Here is a 26,968-nt window from a genome sequence, read left to right on the forward strand (position 1 = left end):
TGGTGGTGGCTAAGTTTGTCTTCTCTTACTCATTGCCTGCCCAGTGCCTGGCCCGGCTCTCCCACATAATAGAAATGTACTAAATGCCTTTGGAACGAAAAACATAAGCAGAAAGGCAGCCTTCTGGAAAGACTTTTCCATTGCAGAACTTAGAGCTCTTCTTGGAGAACTCACAGACACTCCTAAGCTCTCAAATCTGTTCTTATCTAGTTCAAAGTGGTGTTTGCTTCTTAGCTCAGGCCTTTGAAAGTCTGTTACTCTCTTGTCTGTGTCCCCCTTTCTGCTGAGCCTCCTCAGTATATAAAGAATCAATGAGAAGGACCTGTTGCTGCCTGAAAACTACCCCTCCCCAGGTAATAACTAAATCGCTGTGATGCTGTATGCAGAAAATGTTGGTCACCAAGGATGTAGGCAGCCTGTTTATTTCCAGGAGTCTCTGGCAGTTTTGTTGTGTGAATTATAATGTTTGGGCTGTATTTAGAGAGTTTTGGGAATCACTGGATTTCTACTGGGAGATATATAAGGGAGATCATTTCATAAAATTATAGGGAACAACTCTCATACAAGATGAAGAATTAACCGTAACTGTTTTAAAGTTATGAAATTCTAGAGGGAAAGGACTTCAGACACATTTGAACCATATCAATGGTTCCCACCACCACACCCCTCCTGGAAAGAGATTCTTATACTATTATTTAAAAATCTTTAAATGATGGTATGTATACAGGATGATTATTGCAATGGTGTTTGTAGGGGACTTTTTATGTCAATTGGGGAATACTTGATTATTGTAATCTCAACACACTGGTGCATTTAAGTGGTTTCACTTAAGAATTAAGTGCTTTCATCATTGAGCTGTTTTGCTAATTCAATGAATATTTAAGTGCTTACTATGTGTCAGGTACTCTCGTGCTGAGACCATAGAGAGAGACCAAACAGACATATCGCTGACCCTGTAGAACTTGTAGTTCATCTGACAGTAAGGAGGATTCATTCCATTCATTCAGTTGGCAAACATTTATTGGCACCTACTATGTGCCAGATACTGTTCTAGTCCCTAAAAACAGCAGTGAGTTAAACAGACGAAATCCTGATTCTCATGTAGTGTGTTACTTACTTGTCAGAGAAGAATGCCATATTGCTAAGTAAAAAAAAAAAAAAAAAAAAGTTCTAGAATAGTATATATTGTTGATGCTAATGTTTTCTTTTGCCTTAAAAAATCTAGAAGAATATTCCAAAATCAATATGGCTATCCCACAGGGGCAAATGGTCATGGGGCAGACTTCCACTTTTTCCTTTTATGTGCTTGTAAAATTGTTTGAATTATTTTCTTTTATAATAAAAGAATTATTATGAATTCTTGTTTGAATTCCTTCTGCTTATGTGAGTCTCCTTTTCCAGAGAAAGCAGTGAGGCTTTTTTTTTTTTTATGATTGTTTAAGCTATTTATGTATTTATGTATGGTGGTGGTGGTAATGGGACGTCTGTCTAAATGTGCACATTATTTTAATGTAATTGTTTTGTGGGTGGGTCACTTTTGGAAAATATTTCATTATAGTTTTATATTCTGTACTTGCAACCTGTTTTATGGTAAGTTGATATGTCGTCCTTTGTAATTTCTACATTTTGTATTCATACTTTTTCTTTCATTTAAACCTAGTTCATGTAAAATAGAAATACTTCTTACTCCAATGCAGTGTTTACCTTATTTTTGTCAGCTCTGAAATATCCATATTCTATATATCTATATCTGATCTGTTTTAAATTTTACTTGTGGTTGTGGTTTCATTTGCCATTACTGGCCCATTGCATGCTGAGTTTAGTTCTTGTTCAGAAAACACTTCAGTAAAAAGTAACAAATGTATAAATGTAGGTGAAGATTATTTCCAACAGTTTGGTTATATTGCAACAAATAGATTGTATATTATAATATATGTAACTATATTATAATACAGATTTTTGATTCATTTCTCTATCCCAAAGTTCACCACTATGTCTTAGCAAAAATCTCTTGAACTTAGTATTAGCTGAGTCTAAGCGTTGAAGTAGGAATTCAAGGGGAAAGGAGCTTTAAAATCTGCTCACTGTCTAGGTTTCCAGAAGGTTCTTGGGGGAGCAGTGCTTTTCATCATTCTCTCCAGCAACTTCCAACTTCAACAGAAATTCCTATTATGTAAACGGCAGCCAAATAGCTTGTAATCACCATGGGAAAACAGCATTACCTGAACTAAATGGAATCTTAGGTAAAAACTAAGACATATGACAGCTATCCTAGCTGCCTTACTTGAAGCAAATGAGTTTACGAGGGGCACTCTGGCTGGGACATACAATTTGGAGCTAATTACCTTACAGTATATTGAGACTAAGTAAGAATCTCTATGAAGCAGAAGACACACATCTTGTTAGATTGCTTTTTTCCATTATTATTGTTATTATTATTAATGTTTATTATTTATTTCAGAGAGAGAGAGAGAGAGAGAGAGACAGAGTGTGAGCAGGGGAGGGGCAGAGAGAGAGGGAGACACAGAATCCGAAGCAGGCTCCAGGCTCTGAGCTGTCAGCACAGAGCCTGACTCAGGGCTCGAACTCACAAACTGAGAGATTATGACCTGAGCCAAAGTCGGACACTCAACTGACTGAGCCACCCAGGCACCTGATGTTTATTCATTTTTGAGAGAGAAAGAGACAGAGTGTGAGTGGGGAAGGGGCAAAGAGAGAGGAGACACAGAATGTGAAACAGGCTCCAGGTTCTGAGCTGTCATCACAGAGTCCCACACGGGTCTTGAACTCATGAACTGTGAGATCATGACCTGAGCTGAAGTCAGATGCTTAACCAATTGAGCCACCCAGGCGCCCCTATTATTTTTTTTAAATGTTTATTTTTGAGAGAAAGAGACAGACAGAGCATGAGTGGGGGAAGGGCAGAGAGAGAGACACACATAGAATCCGAAGCAGGCTCCAGGCTCTGAGCTGTCAGCACAGAGCCAGAACTTGGGGCTTCAACTCACAAAGGGTGAGATCATGACCTGAGCCAAAGTTGGACGCTCAACTGAGCCACCCAGGCACCCCTCCCTTATTATTGTTTTTTATCTTTTTATTTTGAAATACTTTAAGATTTACAGAAAAACTGCAACGATAATACAGGGTTCCTGTAGTCACCAGTTTCTGCTAATGTTAACAACTTACATAACCATGGTACATTTGTCCAGATCAAGACATTAACATGGTAAAATACTGTTAACTACAGACTTTGCTTGTTATTCAGTTATTGATTTTTACTATTTGAAGTTAAATTCTTTTTGAAAAATATAATAGAGTTTAGGTTAAAGGTGAATGTCCCTATTCCCTGTCCTCCTTATCCAAATTTCTCCCCAATCTCATTCCCCAGGAATAATCAGTGTTTTTGCTTCATTCTTTTCCACCAGCACCATCTAGTAGAAATGCAATGAAAAATATACAGGTAATTTAAAATTTTCTACTAGCCACATTTACAAAATAAGAAGAAACAGGTGAAATTAATTTTTAATAGATTTTTTTAAGCCCAGTCATTTAAAGTATTGTCATTTTAATGTAGAATAAATATAAACATGATTAATGAGTTCCTTCCCCCCCCCCCATTTTATGCTTCAAAATCCAGTGAGTATTTTATATTTAGAGCACATCTCAATTCTGACTAGTCACATTTTAAGTGCTCTTTAGCCACATGTGGCCAGTGTCTACAGTACTGGTACAGGTCTGGACCATTTCCTATTCTCTCTCATACACACACCAAGACGTACATTGTAATTTAGTTTTCCCACTATTCGTAGAAGGCCATCTGTCCATGTCAGATTACATGGGACAACAACGTTCACTTAGATAACTGAGTAGTATTAAGTAGAACACATGTGCATAATCTATTAAATCACTTCCCTATGCATCTATATTTAGGGCCTTTTTTTTTTTCCATTTCAAACAAGGCTGCAAGGAACATTCTTCATACAAAAACCTATGTGTATTTATGCAGTTTTCAAGGCATAGAATTCTAGATATGGAATTGTAGGATCAAAAGATGTGATTGTGTTTCAAGTATTATGATTATAAAACAGTGTATTTTTAAATAGATATGCCAGTCATCATATTGCTAAATGTATATTATCTTTCTCAAGGCAGTCATTTTAGAAAACTATTTACTCCAACAACGTTCCTTTATCTCAAAGTAATTTTTGGTTTTTTGGAATTTGACTTAAGAACCAGTTTAAGCTAAAAATACATAGGTCATGTGACTCTCATAGGCCTTGCTCCTTTGTAATCACAGTTATTATTTATTTACTCATTAATTTCCTTCCTTCCTTCCTCCCTCCCTCCCTTCCTCCCTCCCTTCCTTCTTTCCTTCCTTCCTTCCTTCCATCCATGCACCCACTCGTCCATCTAAGGAATACCCTCCTATTGGTACCCCCCATTTCACTTTTGCTCTCCTCAGAATCCATTCACCTTGCACAGCAGCCAAAGCAGTTTCTTTTTCTTTTTTTAAAGTCATCAACCAGGTGCAATTGCTTTGTTATTTAAAACCTTTCAACAACTTCCCACAGGACTGGATTTTGTCTGACTTCCCCAACGTTTTCTTATTCACTCTATTTCAGCCATGCTGCTCTCCTTTCTGATTCCAGAACAAATTAAGTTCTTCCTGGTTCTGGTACCTTTTCGATGGAGCTGATCTGTCTGTTTGGGGTACTTCTCACAGACCATTTTTAGAGCTGTCTTTTTAATTTTTTGTGGGTTAAGTGTCATGAGTGTCCCTGACCACCCACTCTGAAGTACCAACCTGCCTAGCTTTAGTCTAGTATATTTCCTGCATAGTTTATTTGAGTTGGAAATTCTATTTATTTGCTTTTATTTCCATGTGATTTTCCTTCCCCAATACCCAACTATAAAGTACTCTACACTTCATTTCATATCCCAGATGCCTAGTACAATACTTGGCTCAGAGTGGATACTAAATAAGAATTTGTCGACTGACAGACTGAATATATGCCTGTTATATGCAAACTCAAGCCATGATACAGGTACCATAGAAACACAGATTTGTAAGTATTTGTCCATCAGGAAAGCCTCATAGCCAAGCAACTGACTACAATAAAAGATAGTAAGCATATAGTAGACCTGCATACTAGATTCCAAATAGTACAGCAAAGCATTTTTTGGTGCTGTTTTCGTTTGTTTCCTCTTTGCTGGGAATACTATTCCTTGTCCTTACCGCTTCCTTAATTTAACTCTATAAAATTCTAAATGACTCTCATAGAATAAAGATGGCCTGGCACATGGCAGGTGCTCAATAAATATTAATTGGGTGAATGCATGAAGTGGTACAGGTGTCATAGAGTCTAACAGCAGACCCCCAACTAAACACATAGTGACTTGATGTATTTTCTATTTTGCAGAAAAAAACATGTGCCTTACAGTATAAGCACTTGCATATTAATTAAAACATTATTTCATAATCGGCCATCTTTCTAGGTGCTTGGTGATGTCTGAATGTGGCTTGAGGCAAGTTCAGCTGCTTTTTTTTTTTTTTCCATCTGGGATAAGGAAAAAGGTGGTTGTAATTAGGTTGTGAAAAATATAGCAGAATGTACAAGACTTCTGCTTTTGTAAGAACATGCGGTTTGAGGACTTGCCTGATTTTCTTATTTTTTTCTTTAGTTAAAACATTTTACATACATTATATAAACAGTACATGGTACATTCTTGTTTTAAGATACTGAAATGATACAAACATATTCTTAAACTGAAAGGCCCCCTTGCCTCTGCTTGTCCCCCTACCGGAGAGGACATTCTGAAGGTGTTGGATGGGTATTCCCAACCCCTTTGCCGTGACTTTGCCATGTAGATACGCATGCATGTAAGTTTGTTGTTGTCATTTTATCATGGGGATTTTACAAAATGGGTTTCTATAAAATAGATTGTTGTGTAAATTTTTTTTTTCATTTAGCATTTCTTGGAAACAGTTCACAACAAAATTTTGGCACTCTCTCAAAGTATATCATTAATAAGCAGAGGGTTTTATCGACACTGTTTAAAGTCTCAATCCCCACCACCAACGCAGTGCCTGCCAAGGGTTTTGATCGAACTCAGTGTATATTTTATCTCATTGCTACCAGCACACACAGGCAGTTTAACCAGGTGTGCAAGTCGTGCAATAGTCTTGGTTTGGGAGAATAGAATCCTTTAGAAAACTACCCTAACCCTATCTGATAAAAGCCCAATGCCGTCAAGTGTCTTTGACTCCCCTTCTTTCCTAAAATGGATGTGGATGAAATGTATCACAATCATGTGATAATGCAGAAAGTTACAGGTTAAAACTGAAAAGTTTTAATCCAAAAACACATCTGTGATGTCATTGTTTTTAAGTAGGCAACCTTGTTTTAGTTTCAGGGGGAAAAGAAAAGGACCCATAGTCTCTTAATTTCTTGGGGAAACATTCTGCTTTATACAAATAGTGCCCTCTAGCTGTGTGAGTCGGGGCTTGGCTTGCATCCAGCTTTCTGACATCCTTGTCATACACAACTTTAAAACTCTGGGTCTCAATCGACATGTAATTATAAATTCTACTGGAGCATAGTATAGCTCTACCGCTTTCTTATTAAAGGTGACAGCTTGTCTTCCTAAACTTCCAAGGGCAGAGATTGCAGATTTGCTTTATGTGATTAGAATGTTCCATGTTTACCATGGGGTACTCAATAAAGACTTGGTGAGATAACATTTGTTGAGTGATAAGAATAGTAGAGTAGGTGAAGCTGGCTTTCACTTCTGCATCTGTCCTGAGTGACGTGTACAGGTCCTGCACTCTTCCTCTTTTTCTTCTTTGCTTTATTTCTCTATAAATTGAGAGGTTTGGCCCCTGTTTAAGGTCCCATCATGTGTAAGCAGTATCAAAGTCTATATGACTTTTCAGGCTTGGAGCCTTACCTAAAATCAAGATCTGTGCTGAATCTTTTATTTTTATTTTTTAATGTTTATGTATTTCTGAGAGAGAGAGAGAGACAGACAGAGAGACAGAGAGAGAGAGAGAGAGAGAGAAAGCAGGGAAAGAGCAGAGAGAGAGGGAGACACAGAATCTGAAGCAGGCTCCAGGCTGTGAGCTGTCAGCACAGAGCCCAATGTGGGGCTCAAATTCATGAACCATGAGATCATGACCTGAGCTGAAGTCAGATGCTTAAATGACTGAGCCACCTAGGTGCCCCTGTGATGAATCTTTTAAAAACATCCCAGCAGAGAACAAAAACAGAGCTGAGTTCCAGCTCACTAACATCTCCTTATAATCGATTTCAGTTAGTAAATAGACCAAATCCAGCAAAAAAGATTGTCAGACTGGAGAAGTTTGACTTTCAAAGATACCTGCCACTATTCTTATGTAAGGGTGTGGCAAAGAGATGAATGGATGCTGGGAGAAAGTTGTCTGTACCCATAAAAACCTTTGCGGGAGGATTAGTAACAACATCAGGGGAGCTGGAAAACTACCTCTTAACTTGTCCGAATGTAAGTCCTCTAGAAACCAGAAGTATCACATGGGGTATTAGGACAGTGATGACTGAGCCAACAGGAATTAGGGGAAACTTGCATAAAACTGGACAAATATTTGGAGCTTTGGGGAGGTAGATTCTTAGTTAAATAGGATCATGGACTTGTATGTCTGAGTTGTTTACACTTTTCCTGCACAACGTCAGCCAGAAAAAGAGTGTACCTTTGGAGGAAGCCATATTTATTTAAGCTTGTTTGAAAACTGTGTGACCTTAGAGTCAACACATATTTTTGCCTAGCCTCTCCTTGTGTGTGAAATGGATATGATATGATATTATGAAAATGGGAGTATGTGTGTCTAGAGCATTGTTATGTTAGCCCTTTGGCTTCTTGACTTCTGTGATTTGTAAAATAAAAATACTTGTAAATTATAAAAGATAACTAGTTGTGTAAGTGTAATGTTCATAAAGGAGGAGCTTAGTATTGGCTTCGGACTTTTGCAGGTTTCGTGATGGTCTCTCCTGGGCTTACGGGGCACCTGGCTGGCTCTGTCGGTAGAGTATGCAACTCTTAATCTTGGGGGTGCAAGTTTGACCCCAATGTTGGGTGTGATATTACTTAAAAATAAAAAAGAAGCTATTGGGGTTACAAAGGTTAGCAGGTAAAAATGGTTTAATTTGGTTGGCATTTTGTGAGGCTTGGGGTGGAAGGGTGTGCTCACTTGGGGAAGGTGGGGAAGTGGGGAAGGTGGGCAGCTTTCAGAGTCTGGAGTTTGGCATTGGGAAGCCATTGAATGCTTTTATGGTAGAGCAGATACTTGATTAGATTATTTTTTGAAATATTTATTTTTTATTTTGAAAGAGAGAGAGCATGCACAAACAAGGGAGGGGCAGAAATAGGGAGAAAGAGAGGATTCCAAGCAGACTCCACCCTGTCAAGCACAGGGGTGGACATTGTGCTCTATCCCATGAACCATGAGATCAGGACCTGAGCTGAAATCAAGAGCTGGACGCTCAACCAACTGAGCGACCCAGCCCCTGATTAGGTTATTTAGAGAGAGATGTGGGAGGAGATTAAAAAAAAAAAAAAAAAGGCCATACTCCACTGTGGAGTCTCCTATTCCTCCCCCGTAACCTGTGCCTGCAGGTAGCTGGAGAGTAGCACCAGCCTCTTGGGCTGCTCTCACTTTCATGACCCCTACCTTCAGTGGCACTTTAATGCTGCCTGATGGTCCTACATTAGTCCCATTTTCTCTTGCTGATGTGCTCCCCTGGTCATGTCTAAAACAAAATCCCCTAATTAGGCACTGGATTTTATTCCTCCATTACTCCACAAATCTTTCCTCTCTTAAATCAATTTTTATTTCTCCTCTGGATCATCTCCGGATCATACAAACATACTGCTATTTTGATCATCTTAAAAAATCTTTCTCTTGACCCTACTCTCCAACTCCATTTCCCATTTATTTTTCCCTATAAAACTCCTTTAAAGAGTGCCTGTCTCCAATTTCTCTCTTGATTTTCCCTTTCTTTGTAAACATTTCTTTCTGAAGTGTAATGTACATAGGGAAAGTAAATAATCACTTAAGTACTCTTCACCACAACTGCTTTTGTCAAGGTCATTAGGTTGAACAGTCCTCTAGACAAATCTCATTCCTTGCCTTTGCAACATTTGATTCATGATGATCGCCTCTTCAGTGGACAAATTTGTTTTACGTGACTTCCAGAATCCCATTTACTTTTTTCTTTTCCTCTTACCTCCTTGGTCTGCTTCTGTTTGTGTGCTGGCATCTCTTCTATTTCAACCATCTGTGGGATGCCCCCGAGCCTAGTCCTTAGCCACAAGCATTCTTTTTGATTGAATATCTCTAGGTTCATGATTTGAAAATACCATTTCTATACCAGAATCTGAAACCGGCTCTAGGCTCTGAGCTGTTAGTACAGATCCCGATGCGGGGTTCGAACCCACCATCCATGAGATCATGACGGGAGCTGAAGTCAGACACTTAACTGACTGAGCCACCCTGGCACCCCCCAAATACTTATCTTTATTCTAGATCTCTCTCCTGAACTTCAACAGCCTCCACCTGAAACCCAACACTTTCAAAATCCAGACTATTTCCTCCCAAATCTGTGTCACATGCAGCTTCCCTATCTCAGGTGGTGGCACTTCCAGTTCTTCCAGTTGTTTCAGGCCAAAATCCCCTGGAGTCATGTTTAAGCTCCTGCACCTCATATCCTGTAGAAAATCCTGGTTGCTCTACTGTGTAAACATCCAGAGCCTGAACTGCCCACTACCATCCCTTCCCGTCTTCTGACATACCGCACTCCTGACAGGTCTTCATGCTTCTCAACCCAGCAGCCACAGAGTCCTTATCAAAGGTAAGCCTGGTCTTGTCACTTCTATGCACCTGCAGTGGTGCTCCTTCTCGGGTAGAGTAAACAGCTGGGAATTCATGTCTGGTCCCTGAACATTGTTGCCCATTGAACCTTAACCCTCAACTTGAGATGTATCTTTCAAGGGGTCACAAATTTGGCACTAAAGAGTAGTGATTCATGGAGGTTATGCAGGTCAAATTAAACAAACAAACAAACAAACAAACAAACCACTATGCTGTTTGGGAGCCTTTAGGACACAATAGAGGCTGTCATAGGAGATGGACTTGCTAGAAAATTCAGTCCTACAAAATTATACTTAATCAACATCTCAGAGCCTTGGTTTTATGTCCCTGTTCTGGCTCTTGCTCATTATTTATTCCACTTAAAACACCCTCTGCTCCTTCCCCCATTTTCCAATGATGAATCTCACATGTCACTTTTTTAAGGGATTTTTCTGCCACTCCCTGCATCACCTCCCCACCCTCCCCTGTCAATGAATGATCTCCCTCCATACCTTCATGCTTCCATTAATTTATTTAATCAATGCTAATTGGCTCCCTTACAATGTTTCAGGAGTATAACAGAGAAAAAAATGGAGGAGCTCTATCTTAGAGGAGTTTATGGTCTAGAATTGAGTACTTTTCAAGACCATAGCCATGTGTGGCTATTTAAATTTAAGTTAATTAAATAAAATTAAGTTAATTATTTTTAACTTCTAAGTTGTACTAGTTGCATTTCAAGTGCTCAGTAGTCAGATGTGGCTAACATCTACTATATTGCACAACATCCATATGCTATAATAACTCCGTCATCATGGAAAGTTCTAATGAACAGTACAAGGGAAAGGAAGGATGGACAATGCACACACAATCAAGGGCAACAAGGTAAGGAAACGCTGCACAGAGAACTGAAATAGTGTAATAGAGTGATGGGTTGGCTACTTTAGACAGAGGGACCAGAAGAATGTCTGAGAAGGTGACAGTTAAACAAGGGCCCAAAAGACAAAGAGAAATCTGAAACTGGTGGGGTAAAGGAATGGAGATCTAGGCAGAGGGTACCACTAGGGAAAAAGTCCTAATATGGGGATACATTTGAAAGAACCCCAAATGGCTGGAGCCCTGTGGCAGGGGAGAGAGACATAGAAGAAATTTGAGAGGTAGGCAGGATCCAGATAACTGGGGGGGATTTTGTAAATCTGGGTAAGACGTTAGGGTGTTTTCTTGCTTTTTGTTGTTTTCTGAGAGAGCCGTGGGAACATCGTGAGGGGAAGAGTGACACAATCTGATTATATATTTACCAATTACATCATTCTGCCTGATTTTATTAGTTGCTTACTTACCTGTCTCTCCACCTGATTGCACAACCCTGGGTTTTTTCATTCTTAGTATATTAAGTCATGCGGCATTAGCCTCAATATATTGATAGCAAATGTGGTATGATTGAATTAAATTAGAAAAATCCTTATCATTGACCTTCTGGGCTTTGACTAAGTCTCGGAGTATGACAAAACTAGTCATAAAATATTTTGCCTCCCAAATAAATATAAGGCACGACCTACTTCTTTGTGAGGCATTTCAGAATGTGTTCCCCCACTTTTGCTGGTGGTCAACGTGGGGTCAATAGTGTTCCCTTTAAGTGGAGAATAAGAGGAGGATGGGAATCCAGAAAGGAGATTTTCCCTTGTGAGAACTCATCTTGTTACCCAATTGAATTCAAGTGTGTGGCATCGTAAAGCTAGGAGGACTAATAAAGGTCATATAATCCAATTGTTGGATGGAAGAGGTGAGTTTCAGCAAATAGGCCAGGGGGACAGCCAGTGTGAAGGCCCAGTGACAGGAAAGAGCTTGTATTCATGAAGGTGGAGTAGAGTCTAAGACAGGGGCCCCCTCCAGACACAGAAGCACCCCACACCCCCAACAAGGCTGGCGCAGGAGCAGGCTGGAGAGGGCACACTCTAAGGGGACTGGGTGCTACAGGCCATTGCTGGCCATCTAATTGTATTTCATAACAAAGCAGAAAAACTGAGTTCTCATGTGGGCTCTCTAGATTTCTAAATGGTGGCCATTAATTAAAAATGAATTTTTTTAAGGATTAGTTTTTAACGTAATCTCTATGCCTACGTGGGGTTTGAAACTCACCACCCCAAGATCAAGAGTTGCATGCTCTACCAACTGAGCCAGCCAGGTGCCCCCAAGAAAAGAATTTTTGAACACCGTGGTACAAAGCACTTCTGTGGGCCAAATATAGTCTTTAGGCCACCAGTTTGTAGTATTAGGCTTTAGGTCTTTTTTCCAAGCACAGAGACTGCTGGAGTCAGGAGTTCACATTCCCGAGCAGCACAGGACCCGTTGCCACTGTTTTCATGTCTCCGTGAAGCCTGTGATGGGCTGCAAGTAGCCTAGAAATGGAGCATCAGTACCCTCCTGGGAGGAAGTTACTGAATCTTTAGATCAGAGGACAGTTAATGAAGTACTAGGCAGGCTGACACATACTTGTATGGCTTAATGATTAAGTGCAAAAGTCGGAAGAGCTTGTCTGGAACCTTGGCTCACTTAACATCTACAAGCCTCAGTTTCCTCTTCTATGAAATGAGGTTAATAGCAGGACCTGCCGAAGGAGGTCTTTGAGGACTAAGTGGATGTGTGTGTTTGGCATAGAGCCCGCCACACAGTAAGTTTTCTGAAAACCTTGGTTAGCATTAATGCATATTTACATTTCATTTTCAAAGGTCTCCCATATCGCTTTTGCTAACAATTCTTTGAGGGAGACACAGCAAGTACTTTTAGTGCTATGTTACAAATGAGGAAGTCAAGGCTTGGAAGAGCTCAGTAACTCATGGAGATACCCAGCTTTGCAAGTGACAGAGCTGGGATCTAAACCCAAGTCTGGTCCAGAATCTACTTCCTGAAATACTTCCTGACATCACTCAGTGAGATGTGGTCTGAGTCATTGCTTCCTGTAACATGGTCAGGCACGGTGATTTACATTTTTGATTAATTCTTGCCACTGGTAAACTTGACAGTATAACTAAGGCTGGGGACTGATCATTGTAGCCACAGAGCAGGGAGTTCTCTGCACTCATTAAAGGGCCAGTTGACTCATCTCCGAGGCCAAGGGTAAGTGAAGACCAGTCTTGGTTGTGATGGTCCCCTCACTGAGCCTGACTCTGGTTTCCTTTCTGTTTGCCCCTGTATCCCTTGTGTCAGCATCAGGAGTCAGTTTGGACTCTGTGGGGAAGGAGCTGGGAAACAAGGGGCTGACCTGAGGACAGCTTTGCCTGTCTATTGGAAGGTGCAGGATGGTCACACTAGAGATAACTGATATGTGAAGCTGTTGTGCATGGTCTGTCCTCACTGATGGGGCAGGCTCATGTGATCCACCCAGTCAGGGTGAAAGGAGAAGTTGCAGTCTGAGAATTAAGACTTGTTCCGAGACCATCTGGTGAGGGGCACACCTACCAGTCTGCTTTCTCTTTCCTTCAGGCCAATACCATCATGCAGCCTTGGGTAGCCATCTTCAGCCCCATACTACTTCTGACAGGTAAGTGAACAGGTGGGCCGGGGTCTGGAAGCCCTGAAGATTGGGACACGTAGGAGACGTGTGAGTGTGAGTGTGGTGTAGGAAGATGGATGTGCTTGGGCTTTGGTGAAAGGTAATGGGTCAGTTAGTGGCCAAAGAACCAGGCTAAATCTTACGCAAAAGAAATTGCTTAAATGCTATGACTTACAAAATCCATGGGTGAGTGAGCCAGACCCAATGCAGAACTGTGTATCATATCTTGTCATTTGTGTTTAAACAATAAAAGGGACGAGTGGACAGCAGTGTCAGCATGGACTACTCAAGTGTATGTAGGATATAGTAACAGTGTTGCCATGAACAGGAGGGGATGGGGAGAAGAAGCTGGGATTAGATGGAAAGGGAACCAGTCCTCTATTGAACCATCCTGTGTCATTTGATTTTTTAAAAATGCTGTGCAACTATTTCTTTTAAAAGACTCTTAAATACAGAGAACAAACTGAGGGTTGATGGGGGGAGTGGAGGACAGGAGAAAATGGGTGATGGGCACTGAGGAGGGCACGTGTTGGGATGAGCACTGGGTGTTGTATGTAAGCGATGAATCACGGGAATCTACCCCCCCAAATCAAGAGGACACTGTATACACTGTATGTTAACCAACCTAAAAATAAATTATATTAAAAAAAAAACAACAGAATAAAAGCATCCTTCAAAAGTTAAAAATAAATAAATAAAATAAACAAATAAATAAATAAAATGCTTTATAGGGTTTGAGGACATGATTATACTTAGTCATGAAATAGAGTATTCCTTTTAAATCAGAATTGGAATAAGCATGTTTATAAGTGATAAGAGAATTTAGTGATATAACTGAATGTCAACTCAATGTATAGGGGCGCTCTGGTGGCTCAGTGGGTTGAGTGGCCGACTCTTGATTTCTGCACAGGTCATGATCTCAGGGTTCGTGGGATTGAGCACCATGTCAGATTCCCAGAGTCTGCTTGGGATTCTCTTTCTCCATCTCTCTGCATGCACGCATGTGCACTCTCTCTCAAAATGAAATAAATAAACATTTAAAAAAAATAAAAAATAAAAAAATAAAAAATATAAAAAATATTTTATTTCAAAACACTCCATGAGATAGCAAAGTTAGGAATAGACATAATGCATACATTTTAAAAACAATAATCTCCAGAAGTCAGATTATGAAGGAAAGTTCATTTATTATAACTTATATAACTTGATTTTTATAATTAGCATGTATTATATTTATAATCTAAAAATGATACTAGGCGAAACTAAATATTCTAAGAATTCAGTGCCTTTTTCTTATTTTATATAACCATGAACATTTTATTCCCAGAGCATTTCCCAAAGTCCTAGCCAAAATTGTAAATGTGATTGGTTGGTGAATTTCAGATTTCTTTTCATGGCCACCTTGTCTGAATTTGGCACGATAGGGCTTTTATGCCACTGCCCCAGGAGAGACTTCTTGGTTTTGTTTTTTAAGTGTCATAATTTAGTACTTGGTTGAGTGTTTTCCAACTGTCTGTTTTCACAGGGGAAGTGGGCCTCGCTCAGTTGTGGGCCTGCTAACAACATATGAGAAGGGGTCCCTATTGGATTTTTTTAGACTGATCTTGAAGCCCATGATAAACCTCAGCTCCTCCTAGAAGTATTAGAAACCCATTTCCTAAATTTTTAAAAAATTTTTATTTATTTATTTTCAGAGAGAGAGAGAGAGAGAGAGATCATGGAGGAGGGGTGGAGAAAGAGGGATAGAGAGAAAATCCCAAGCAGACTCCATGCTGTGTGGAACCCCATGTGGGGCTCAAACTCACAAACTTTGAGATCATGACCCGAGCAGAAATCAAGAGTCAGACGCGTAACTGACTGAGCCACCCAGGCACCCCAGTCAATAATACTTTAAACAAAACATTAGTTCTGCTTTTATTTTTTTTTTTTAGCGTTTATTTATTTTGAGATAGAGAGAGTGGGGGGAGGGAGCAGGGGCAGAGAGAGAGGGAGAGAGAGAATCCCAAGCAGGCTCCACACTATCAGAGCAGAGCCGACACAGGGCTGAAACTCACAAACTGTGAGATAATGACCTGACCCGAAATCAAGAGTCAGACACTTAACCCACTGAGGTAGGTAGGTGCCCCAAGCTCTGCTTTTCTTATAAGAGAGGTGCTGTGAGGGGACATCACTTGCAATAGAAGTTTAAAAAGCTGCAATAAAAATTAAAACTTTAAATACAGTAGAATTTTTCAAACATATTTCAATTGAGACAGCAAATGAATCTGGGGAAGTGGAAAAGCCACATGTATGTCAAACACAGGATGAAATACATACTCATGTATTACTGGAGTGTCATTTGGTTTGAACCTTTTGGAAAGAAATTTGGTCATGTTCATCAAGAGAGTGAAATTATTCCTGGTAATTTCTCTCTTTGACATCTGTCCTGTTAGAAAATAATCCTTAATACAGAAAAAAAGCTTTAATTATATCTTATCTACAAATATCATATAAATAATGCTTTTAAGAAAATGTTAACATAAAAAAATTTTTTTTAATGTTTATTTTTGAGACAGAGAGAGACAGAGCATGAACAGGGGAGGGTCAGAGACAGAGGGAGACACAGAATCCAAAGCAGGCTCCAGGCTCTGAGCTGTCAGCACAGAGCCGGATGCAGGGGGCTGAACTCACAAACCCACAAACTGTGAGATCCTGACCTGATCCGGAAGTCAGACACTTAACTGACTGAGCCACCCAGGCGCCCCAAGAATATGTTAACATAAAAAAGGAGTATGTTAACATAAAAATGCTTACAATGAATTTTTTTTTAATTGAAGATACAAATCCATATGATTGCAAATGAAATAAACTACATTGAAAAGAAAACAGTGAAAATAAATATAAAACTGAAATATTGAGGCCTTATACTCTTCTTTCTCTTTACTTACAGATGCTGTAGTGTCTCACAAACAAGTGAATGGAGTGCTAGGCCTTCCTGCCACGCTGTCCTGCGCTTACTCGACAGCTAAGGGAGTCACCACCATGTGCTGGGGCAGAGGGGCATGTCCTGTGTCCCAGTGCTCAGATGTAATCATCTGGACTAATGGATCCCACGTCACTTTTCGGAAGCACCCACGTTATAAGCTAAAGGGAAACCTTTTAGAAGGGAATGTGTCTTTGACCATAGAGAACGTGGCTCAGACTGACAGTGGCCTATACTGTTGTCGTGTTGAACACAGCGGGTGGTTCAATGACATGAAACTCACCCTGTCATTAGAGATAAAGCCAGGTGAGCTTGTTTTCCTTCTTCCTTTGATCGCTTCATGTGGGTTGGCTGAGATGTTGACTCTTTGGTAGTGTTTTTCTCCTTTAAGAGGGCAAGAGGAGGTTCCTACAGTCTTGTTTTTCAGCAACTGTTGGAAAATAGAATGACTTTTATTTGTATAAAACGAAGTCTTAGACCAATCTTGATTCAAGACGATAAGCTAGAGGATCTTCCCAGTCAGCAAACTGTTCCCTAAAGCAGTGCTTCAAAAATGCTAGTTGGTTCATGAAAAAGCATTCACTGTTCCACTGTGAAATATAGTAAACATTTTTATCAAGCTGAATTTATTCAACTTAAAGAACTGCCCTTGTTCTCTGAGATTATGTTTTAGAGGAATTTTTAAATGTTAGCATTTTTAAAACTATTTCGGAGCATTTCAAACATATAAAGTAGGTAATATGGTATAAGGTCTTATCATAATAGTAGCACCCAGCTATAACAATTGTCAACTCAATCTTGTTGCATATCTTGTTATTAAGGAATATATAGTTCCTTCCTTCAGCCCTGCCTGGGAATTTTTGTAGCATATTTCACATCATATTGCAAAACTGCTTCTTTAAAAACAAAAATGACCTTATTGCAATATGAAAGCACTTATATTCCAATAACGATACACCAGTTGCTTTTAAGAATTTCATGAAATCCAGGGGCCCCTGGGTGACTCATTCGGTTAAGTGTCCGGCTTCAGCTCAGGTCGTGATCTCATAGTTTGTGAGTTCGAGCCCCACGTTGGGCTCTGTGCTGACAGCTTGGACCCTAGAGCCTGCTTCAGTTTCTGTGTCTCCCTCTCTCTCTGCCCCTCCCCTGCTCATGCTCATGCTCTGTCTGTTAAACATAAATAAAGGTTAAAAAAATAAGAAAAAAAAAGAATTTCATGAAATCCAAAAATCTGTCTTGATGTGAACATCCTCATTTTCTTTACCACTGGATGAACAGAGTGGATTCCTCAGGATTCCCTGGTTTCTGGTGTTCTTTCCTAATGAAGTTCCTTCCACTAAACTCTTATATTGACAATAGAACCCAATACCTGTGGCCTTAATAAACTCTCTCTCTCTCTCTATCTGTCTTAAATTAAGAGGAACTTGGTCTTGCAATCTACCAACTTTTGGACTTGGCCTGTTCCTTTTGTGAAGGCAAGTGGGATAAGGTCAATTCTGATGGAGAAAATAGCTGACTCTGGGGAAACTACATCTGGGAAGCAATTTAAGGAAGCCCAAGAATGCTGGTGACTGTAGTGTGCTCTAGACAGAAGTGAGGAGGCAGCATGTCCAGAAGAGATGATGATTGTAACTTTTTTGTATTTGTGAAATTTTTTATGGTTTGGTTGAATTTTTTATGGTTTGGTTGTATGGTTTGAAGCTGATAAAGTGCTTCAAAATTCTTTAATAGGTGGGCATTTACAAGGGCAGTGCTCTGTCAAGTGGGAAGAAGGTTCATAACTGAGCCAAAGTGACTCTGCCTCCAATAACTAACTCTTTGCTAAAGTTGTCTTACATTTTTCATAGGCTGAGCTTACTCTTCAAGCTTCTGTTAGGGATTTTTTTTCCCACACCAGCATCTATAGTTATAGTTTCCTAGATTCTGCCCAGGAAAAATATTTACCACTGAAGAAGTCAAGTTCATTAGACAATTCCATCAGGTTACCTCCTCTTTATTGTTTCCCTTATTCTCCTTTGCTTAGATTTTTTGCATACTCAGCATACTTGGTTTTAGCTGGAAGGAGGGGACTGGACAGTATTCTTTTCAGAAGCCTCTGACTACACCTTAGATCAGGGTCAGTAAACTATAGTTCCAGAACTAGATCAGATAACAAAACAGGGTCATTGTTTTATAAATTTTTATTAGAACAGCCATACACATTTGATATATATATTGTCTATGGCTGCCTTTCACTGACAGAGTTGAGCAACTGTGCCTGGGACTATAGGGTGTCCAAAGACTGAGGCATTTACTATCTGACCCTTCCCAGAAAGTTTGCTGACCTCTACTTTAGACTAATGATTCGCATTTAATAGACACTCACAAATATTTGTTGAAAAAAGTTTTTCCTCTTCAGATTCTAAATTAAGTTAGATCTTTCAGAAGAGTTTTCAAACCAATTGTCCCCTATATAAGTGAAATGGGTTTTCCTTTGCAGTTAGTCAAGTTGAAATTGAAGGAAACTTCTCGTGGAGAAAAACGGTGCCTAGTGAGATCAAAAGTTTACATTCTTCATTCAGTCCTTGTTGGGGCTTAATTCTGGTTTCAGTTCTCTCTGGGTACTTCTGTGACCTTCATTAAGTGGTTTGGAATCCTACCCCACTTCTGACTCCAGAAAGAGTCTATGTTATTAGCTATTGTTATTATCTCTTAGGTAGAAAGGAACCGTAAAACATCTAGTTTACCTTCTAACCAAATATATAAATCATCTGTGTGATTTATCTAGCTAATACACTAATGGATGTGAGTTAGCCCTCATTTAGGTTGCATGTCCCTCTATTGGCACGGTACCCTCAGGACTGATGGAACTGAATGCTATTTATTTGGTAAGCATTCTGGGCCTGGGAAATCCTGTTGAAATCTTATTCATTCACCACTGAGATGATGAAGAAAGCTCCAGGCTCTAGACATTTTCCTTAACTCACAGGTGTTTATGAAGATACATAAATCTGATATGCATGACTGGTCTCAAAGTGCTTCAGTGCAAATCCCAGGTGTCATTTTTCACCTCGGAACCTCCCCAAATATATATCTTTTAATGCAGCTGTTTCCTTTTCACCAGTATGTCTTCAAGCCCTCCTGTGTCACAGATTCTAGTTGACCAATGACAAGAACTCTGAGTTCAGGGAAAATTGGTGCCTAATTCTGCCTGGGGACAGTTTCTCATTGGTTGCATTGGTACATGGGCCCAACCCAAGGCTCTTGTTTCCTGCTGCTTGACTAATCCTTGCTTTCATATTGATTTCTAACTCCAGCTATGGTCACCAGTGTTCCAACGTCACCTAGGGCCTTTACCTCTACTTCTTCAATGCCAGCACCCACGCAGAACCTCAAGCCAGGTAAACAAATGTGTTCCTTGAGCCCTGAGGTCTTCTAATGAGAGGATGTAGACCATCCAGGGCATTATGTTAAAGCAGAAGTACAATCTAGGCTGAGTGTTCTTACCTGGGTTCCAAACATGGGCTTCACAGGGTCTGTGAATACCTGTCCCAAATTGTATGCACCTTTTAACATGTAATCATTTTTAGAGAAAGGAGACTCATAGCTTTTGGTCAGATTATCCAATGCATTCATTATTAGCACCCACCCAGCCACCACCCCCCCGCCTCCCCCCCCACCCCCCCACCACCCAAAGCCAGACCTTTGATCTTAGACAACTATTGAGGGTGGAGTGGATTTGGCCCAGTTGAGCACAGGTTTGTAAGGAAAAAATAGGGAATGCCAGGGAACAGGGGCCAGGTTAATGAGATTCTGTCCTTACAAGGAGCTCTGAATAGAGATCATTTAGTACATTCTGAAGCTGGACCTCCACTTGAGGATAAGATTTCAGTAAAGTTAACATTTACTGTGTTTTCTAAGTGATAGGAACCATGCTAACTGCTTTACAAGTATTATATTGTTTAATATAATACTTATGACAATCTCTCTGCACTGTAGGTGTGATTCAATCCCATTTAATAGTTGTGAGAACTTAGGCAGAGCCTCAGTTCATTGCAGAAAGTTAAATGGATAGAAAGTACTTGAATCAGGATTCATTCTCCATTAATTTGAATTTTGGGTTTGTGCTTTTAACTACTGGATTGTTCCTTCTACCATGAGTATTGAGTTTATGTTTGGATGAATTTGTCCTGATCTGACATCCCTCACTGAAAAATCCTTTATATGATTACCCTGTCTTCTCTAGGCATTCAATCTACTCACACAGTTTTGCTTCCAGCATCTTTTAATTTATTTATGTAGCATGGAAATGGCAAAAGATACTATTTATACCGATGAAAAAGTAAACATCGGATTTAAAGACTTCAGGGATTTAGAACTTACACTTTTTTTTCCTCATTCAGGCCACAAGGTTAACACTTCAAACTTCTGATAAATAAGAGTTTAGATTTAATACAAATGAAGAATAATTTGATTTAAAGGTAGAGAAATAGCTTGCCATTCTGAGTACAAGTTTAGGTTCAAACCTTCTATCTCTAGGATTAAAAAGATAACTTTCAGTGGAGATTCTTAGAGCCTCCAAAACTCTTTGACCCCTTGGGGTAGCACTGGAATCTGAGGAGTAACAGAGATGTCACAACCTCTTAGCCAGAAAAACCTGATGGAACATATTGATTTCCCTTGACTCCTATTGAACCATATGTATATTTAATCAGGACGGATCTGAAGGATTGGGCTGTGAGCTGAGTTTGGAAGAGAGGGCTTTAGGTTAAAACTGGGATTTTAGAGCCATAAAAGTTTGTAAGAAAAACAGCTCTGTTTGAGGCAGCTGAACATACTAGAGAATCTGTTGACTTTCTCAATATTGATTTAGCTTCATAATATTTAGTTTGTGCCTGCAAATGTGGATGGATTAGTGGACTTGGTTTGGTGAACATGCATGTTTAAAGCAAAGATTGAGAAGAAAAGTGTTGGTTCATATGTCCATGTGACCTCCTCAGGGATAGTATTAATCAAGCCTTATCCTTGTCTTGATGCTTTTCTTAAGAGTTTGAGTTGAGTTGAACAGGAAGGAGGTGCACATTGGAGCAGATCCAACATGGGGATATTTATCTTTACATCCACTCTCTTCCTGTGCTCAATGCTTCTTGTATATACAACTTGCCTAAAAAATTCATGGAATGGTTGGCTGTAAGGTTGTAGAAATGGAGGTGGGGGGGGGTGGAGAAAGATGCCTGCTAAGACAGAAACTTGGAGAAAAAGTTAAGCCCAAGAGGTCTTTTGCACAGATCCAAGTTGAATAAAGATTCTGATCACCCAACTTTCTTATATTGTCCTGTTCTTAGTTCTTCAACAGAGCTACATGCTATTTTAGATTTGAACATTCGAGATAGGCAGGAAGATAGTTCAGAACATGAGAAAGGGTAAAGTTGAAATGTGGAGATCACTGTGGGGAAGGGAAAACAGAAAGACCAACAAAAGGCAAGAAAAGCCCAGGTTTGGGAATTCTTGTCCAGCCAGCACTAATAACTTGCTCCAAAATTTGTGGTGCTCTAAGAGGAAGGTATATAAAAATAAAATATTTAAAATATTTAATAAAATGCACAAAGAGGGAAGTGATCAATGCTGCATATAAGGTGGAATATCTGATAGAAAAGAAAGGATTGATTTTAGAAAGGAAAGGGAAACCTATCCCTGTAGTGGAAAACTCTTAGTGAAGCTTTTGGTGTGAAACATAAGATGAGTCAGATAACAGGAAATCAGTCTTAAGAAAGGAGTGACCACAACGCAACCGCAGAAGGAACCAGGTCAAGGTCTACCAAGAATGTTGCTTTTAGAGTTGTTAATCATCATCAAGGTTCAGACATTGGACAATATTGTCACCTTGAAGAGACCTCAAAGAATTAAATATTTTGAGTATGTATTCTGTGCTGATATGTGGATGGATACTGGGAACTTGAATAAGGTCAGGAAATCTAGATGGCGCTGTTGTGAAGGGGAAAGGGCAAATAAGCACAAACCCCCAGGCCCTGTTCCCATGAAAGTGAAATGTCATTTGTATGAATAAAAGCTTAATTGGATGTCCTACATAAGGTGCTGTTGTAGACTTTGGACATTTAGGGGGATCCTAGGAGTAGAACAAGTGTGGAATAACCCTATGTATTGTTGAACTATCCGGATGATTATCTAGATCAGGTTTGTTCATGATAATGGTATGCCTAGATAGTGGTGCCATCTGTGATTAAATTTCTAAGAGGGGGTTGAAAGGACTGGAAGTGAGTGGGTGAGAGGCATGCCTTCAGGGACTGGCTGCTTCAGGGAATGGCTGCTGTGGGAAGTTGATCGTGATTCCTGATTTTAGTTGTGTTTTTCATTTTTGTTGGGGGTGGGAATTTTCCTCTACAGATGGAGCACAGTTCTATTCTTTTCATTCCAATAGCTACTTCATCTTCTCCAGTGCAGACAGCAGAAACCCAGCCTACAGCACCACAGGAGACGGGGACACCACAGCCCACCAGTTCACCATTGTACTCTTGCCCAAAAGGTAGCTTCATTTTGTTCCTGAACACCTGACAATATTCAAATTTTGATAATCACCAGCACATCGTTAAAAGCATATATTTTGGAGTAAGACAGACCTGACCTGAATGCTGATGCTGGCCACTCTAATCAGCTATGTGGTTTGAACAAATGTCTTACCTACTTAGAATCTGTTTTTATCGTTTGTGAACTGGATGGAATACCAATTATCTTGTAGAATGCTGGTGAAGAACCTCAGACATAGTTAAAAAGTGGTAAGTAATAGATACAATAGCAACTCTGACTCTTACTTAGAATGTCCAGAATCCCTATTCCTGACTGGCAGAGGTGGCTTGTGTGAGTTGGGAAGCATTGACGTGCATATCACTCTTCGTCTTAATCAAATCAATCAGTCTTGACTCCAAACTTATTAGTGGGCTTGCTCCCTTGGGCCAGAGCCTTAAAACAATTAAATCCAGCTCCCTGGTATCCAGACCAAACTGGTCAACCACGTTTCTGCTTTATCTAAGACCCAGACCCTAAGTGTATCTAGGAAGCTCCCCTGTCACCCTGTGGAGCTTGTAAATGGACACTTTGAGATTAGCTGAGGACATCAGCACCAGCACCAAGAGGCATATCCTGCTGAGACTGTCTGTTTACTTCCCCAATTTTTCCCTACTGTCCCTATTCTGGGCAGGTCTCATACAATCTCTGCTTTTTTGAAATGTAAGATTCTCCTGTCTTCCCTGTGGTAGAGAAAGGTGATTTGAATCCTTTCATTTTCCCCAGTTAATTCTGTTACCCATGGTGGTAATTCTGGAGAGTGCCACACGCTGAACCCCTTTGTAATGCAGAGCTGGCTTATGTGTGCTTGTGCATGTGCTGAATCCAAACAAGGTCAAGCCTTGCAAGACTCCTCCCTTATGTGTATGACTCATTGTGCTTAGGAGTTAACAATCCGTAGCTGCCTCCCTGCCCCCCCCCCGTTCCCCCCCGCCCCCCCCCCCGCTTTTGGCTTACCTTTTGCCAATAATTCCTGGAAGCTGGTTAATTTAAAATGGAGCTGCAGTGAGATTTACAGAGGGACCTATTCAACTGGGATTAGATAATGGTGACATTTGGTTTTGAAAGTGGAATCCTTAGTGTGAACTGTTTCCGGGCACAAAAACAAAGTGAAAATATATAGAAACACAAGGTGGCAGCAGTACGAGTGGCGGCACCCCACGCTTTTAGTGGTTGAGTAGGAAGAACATAGGAGTAGGAAATCATTTTCTAAAAATCATGTCACTACAACCTGGTCCAGGTAGAGCTTTCCAGAGTGAAACAGACATCAGAGCTGCTGTGTACCCTATGAGTCATGTGATTGTTGCCATGTTGGCAGTGTACCTGAGGTTCTCGAGCCAAATCCTCATTGTGGGCCTGCAGTGGGCCGAAGTCTCACAGAAGCAAAGAATGTTAGGTTTGGAAGGATTTTGGTGCTCATATGGCCCACCACCCATCTTAGATGGATATATGTGCCAGGAAACTGTTGTATATTATCTCACTTAATTCTTTTAAGGCAGGCCTTATTTATTGCCATTGCTAGATTAGGGAGGCCCTATAATTCTCCTTTAGAGACAGCTTCCAATTCAACGGCCAGTTATTAGCTTCAGACCTATGGGCAAGATGTTGCATTCCTCACTGGATGTTAGTGATGATCGAAAGACATGATGTTTGGAAAGCATACTGCACAGTGACTCTCTCCCCACCGCTCCTTCTATTGTAACGTATTTAATTTGTCACAGCTAATATTTATCTAATATGGTGTTAAGTCCTTTACATGCATCATCTAATTTAGCAACTTTATGAGATGGGTGCTGCTATAGCTTGTAGTTCTATCTGTATTACAAAATAGATATTTCAAAACTCTATTAAGATTTGAATGCTCAGAACTTTAGGGAATAATATAAATAAAATCCTTTTATATAGGATTTCAGGTAGTATAAGATACATTAGTTTTATAGCTGATATAACAGATTTTTTATAAAATACTTTGGATCAAAGTATGGGCACATTGGCATATAATGTAGGAGTTATATGCCCCTTGTTTTAGGTATCTTAGTATGTTTTACTCACATTCTGAATAAAACCAATGTAATGTCCATTCAGAATAGAGTGGTTCTGATCTTTGGATGTGCATATGGCCTTTGGGTATTCATGGCCTTTATGCCAGTTCTTAGCTGGCATAAAAAATATTGATTTCCTACCATTAAGTGGCATTCTTAACTTGCTTCCAAGAATGGGCCTCTGTGATTCCCCTAAAACTGTAAGTGAACCTTTGTGTATACATGCATTTTTTTTTCCATAAAGAAGACAAAAAGTGTCCATTTTTGAAGGGTCCATGACAAAATGGTTAAGGCACACAACCTTCCACGATAAATTAATACATGTTAGTAACTTGGTATGACTTTTGCAATGTCTGCAGCATTTGGCCATATTATTATTCAACTTTTCATTCACCACCAGAAGGCAACGTGAATATATTTAGTGTCTGCAGTGAAAATTCAATATTTTTTGTAATTATAATTAATTTTCTTTCTTGTTGAGCAGATGGGAATGGCACTGTGACACAGTCTTCAGATGGCCTTTGGCATAGCAATCAAACTGTAAGCATATTTCTTCCTACTTCATTAGCCAGTTTCACTTGTGTGCCCCCCTGGAAGCAAGTTACATTTAGAGATTATTTCTGTAAAATTGGCCCACAGATTGATTCTTTCTGGTTGAAATTTTTAAAAAAAGGAAGAAAAGAATTTGACTCTTAAATAGGGATACTTTAATTAATTTGGAAAGTTCATACGGGTGGTGGACCAGTTTGTTAGAATTTGCCTGCTAAATGATATTACATTCTGTGTACGCATACATATACATACAAACGCCCACCACAGACTTTCTCCTGGCCAAACATTAAGAAGAAAGAATGGTCTAATTTAAGGAGAGTGACTTAACATAATAGACCAAGGAAGACTTTAATTATCATTAGGGAAATAACATGCTTTGAATCAATGGAGTGGAGGCCACCCCAGACAAAAATATATCTGTGAAAGTGTGCTTGCTTAAGCGTATCCTCCTTCGTATTCTTTTCAAACCCAATTGCCATTCTTTATAGAAATATTGAGGCCACTATTGAGTTTTTCCATATATAAACCTCCCCATATGATGACTTTTTAAGGTATTAACATCTTACACACATTTGTGATTTTCTTACACTTTTCCACAATGAGCTTGGGAAAACTCTAAGGGGCCCTAAATACTCCTGATGCTTGTCAAAGTCTCATCTTTGTAAACAAGTTAGACAAATTTATCAATAGGACCTTTTCTTTTGGTTCCTCTGAGAGAAATAAGTTTTCTTTTAGTATGTGCAAATAACTCTCAGAAACAGCAAACAAAAAGAGTTTGAGGTATGAGAATAGTCCTTCTGGTCCCAAGTACTGAGAAATGACAACACAGGCCATGGTAAGAAAAACTCAGGCTCAGGCACGATGGGATTATTTAGTGTGGGGTCAAATGGCTTTATGTTGTATACGTCAGTGACAATGAGACCATTACATAGGAGTGATATTAACATTTTTAACCACTTATGTAGCATGGGCACTGATTGACCTGATGGATGTGGGTTGAATTTGTATATACCTGCTAAATGTCAGAACTGCAACTATGTGAATGATTCTTCTATTGGTATATAGCCAGGCCTATGCTGGATTAGAAAAAAAAGTAAATAAAACATTCTGAATGGTGATATTGTTCTTGACCTCAGTTATCTGTAGGACAGGTATGTTTAGCAGCAAATGGAAGCGATTTAGAAGCAAGTCACAACAGGCAGTAGTGAAACCATGGGCTTTTTGTGTCTTGACTCTGAGGATGTTAAGAGGTATCTCAGGTATCTTGAAAACATGCAGCATGTATTTTGACCCAGTGGGTCAGCTTCCTGGACTCTATTGTAGGAGAAATTGAACAAATACATGAAGATGTATGAGAAAAGATGTTCATTGCTGCTATTTATAGTCATGAAAATAATATAAACAACTTAAATGTTCAGTAG

At 39.7% G+C, this 26,968-nt stretch overlaps 1 protein-coding gene across 8 annotated transcripts in view; it reads left to right on the forward strand.

The window, feature by feature from the left end:
- The first annotated feature begins 215 nt into the window (after positions 1-215).
- Positions 216-26,968, forward strand: part of HAVCR1 (hepatitis A virus cellular receptor 1) — a 35,064-nt gene continuing 8,311 nt past the window's right edge. Inside the window, exons 1-6 of one of the 8 annotated variants that reach the window (XM_053199703.1) lie at positions 216-353; positions 13,361-13,418; positions 16,360-16,698; positions 19,689-19,772; positions 22,811-22,915; positions 25,480-25,535. In XM_053199703.1, coding sequence (XP_053055678.1) covers positions 312-353; positions 13,361-13,418; positions 16,360-16,698; positions 19,689-19,772; positions 22,811-22,915; positions 25,480-25,535 — 684 coding nt within the window. In that variant the 5' untranslated portion in view covers positions 216-311. Of the gene's footprint in view, positions 354-9,766; positions 9,882-12,840; positions 12,995-13,360; positions 13,419-16,359; positions 16,699-19,688; positions 19,773-22,810; positions 22,916-25,479; positions 25,536-26,968 lie in introns of those variants that run through there. The other 7 variants (XM_053199711.1, XM_027077735.2, XM_015063894.3 and 4 more) reach the window with 7 other exon arrangements.

The sequence above is a fragment of the Acinonyx jubatus genome, chromosome A1 (assembly GCF_027475565.1).
Source record: "Acinonyx jubatus isolate Ajub_Pintada_27869175 chromosome A1, VMU_Ajub_asm_v1.0, whole genome shotgun sequence".
Classification (NCBI taxonomy): domain Eukaryota; kingdom Metazoa; phylum Chordata; class Mammalia; order Carnivora; family Felidae; genus Acinonyx; species Acinonyx jubatus.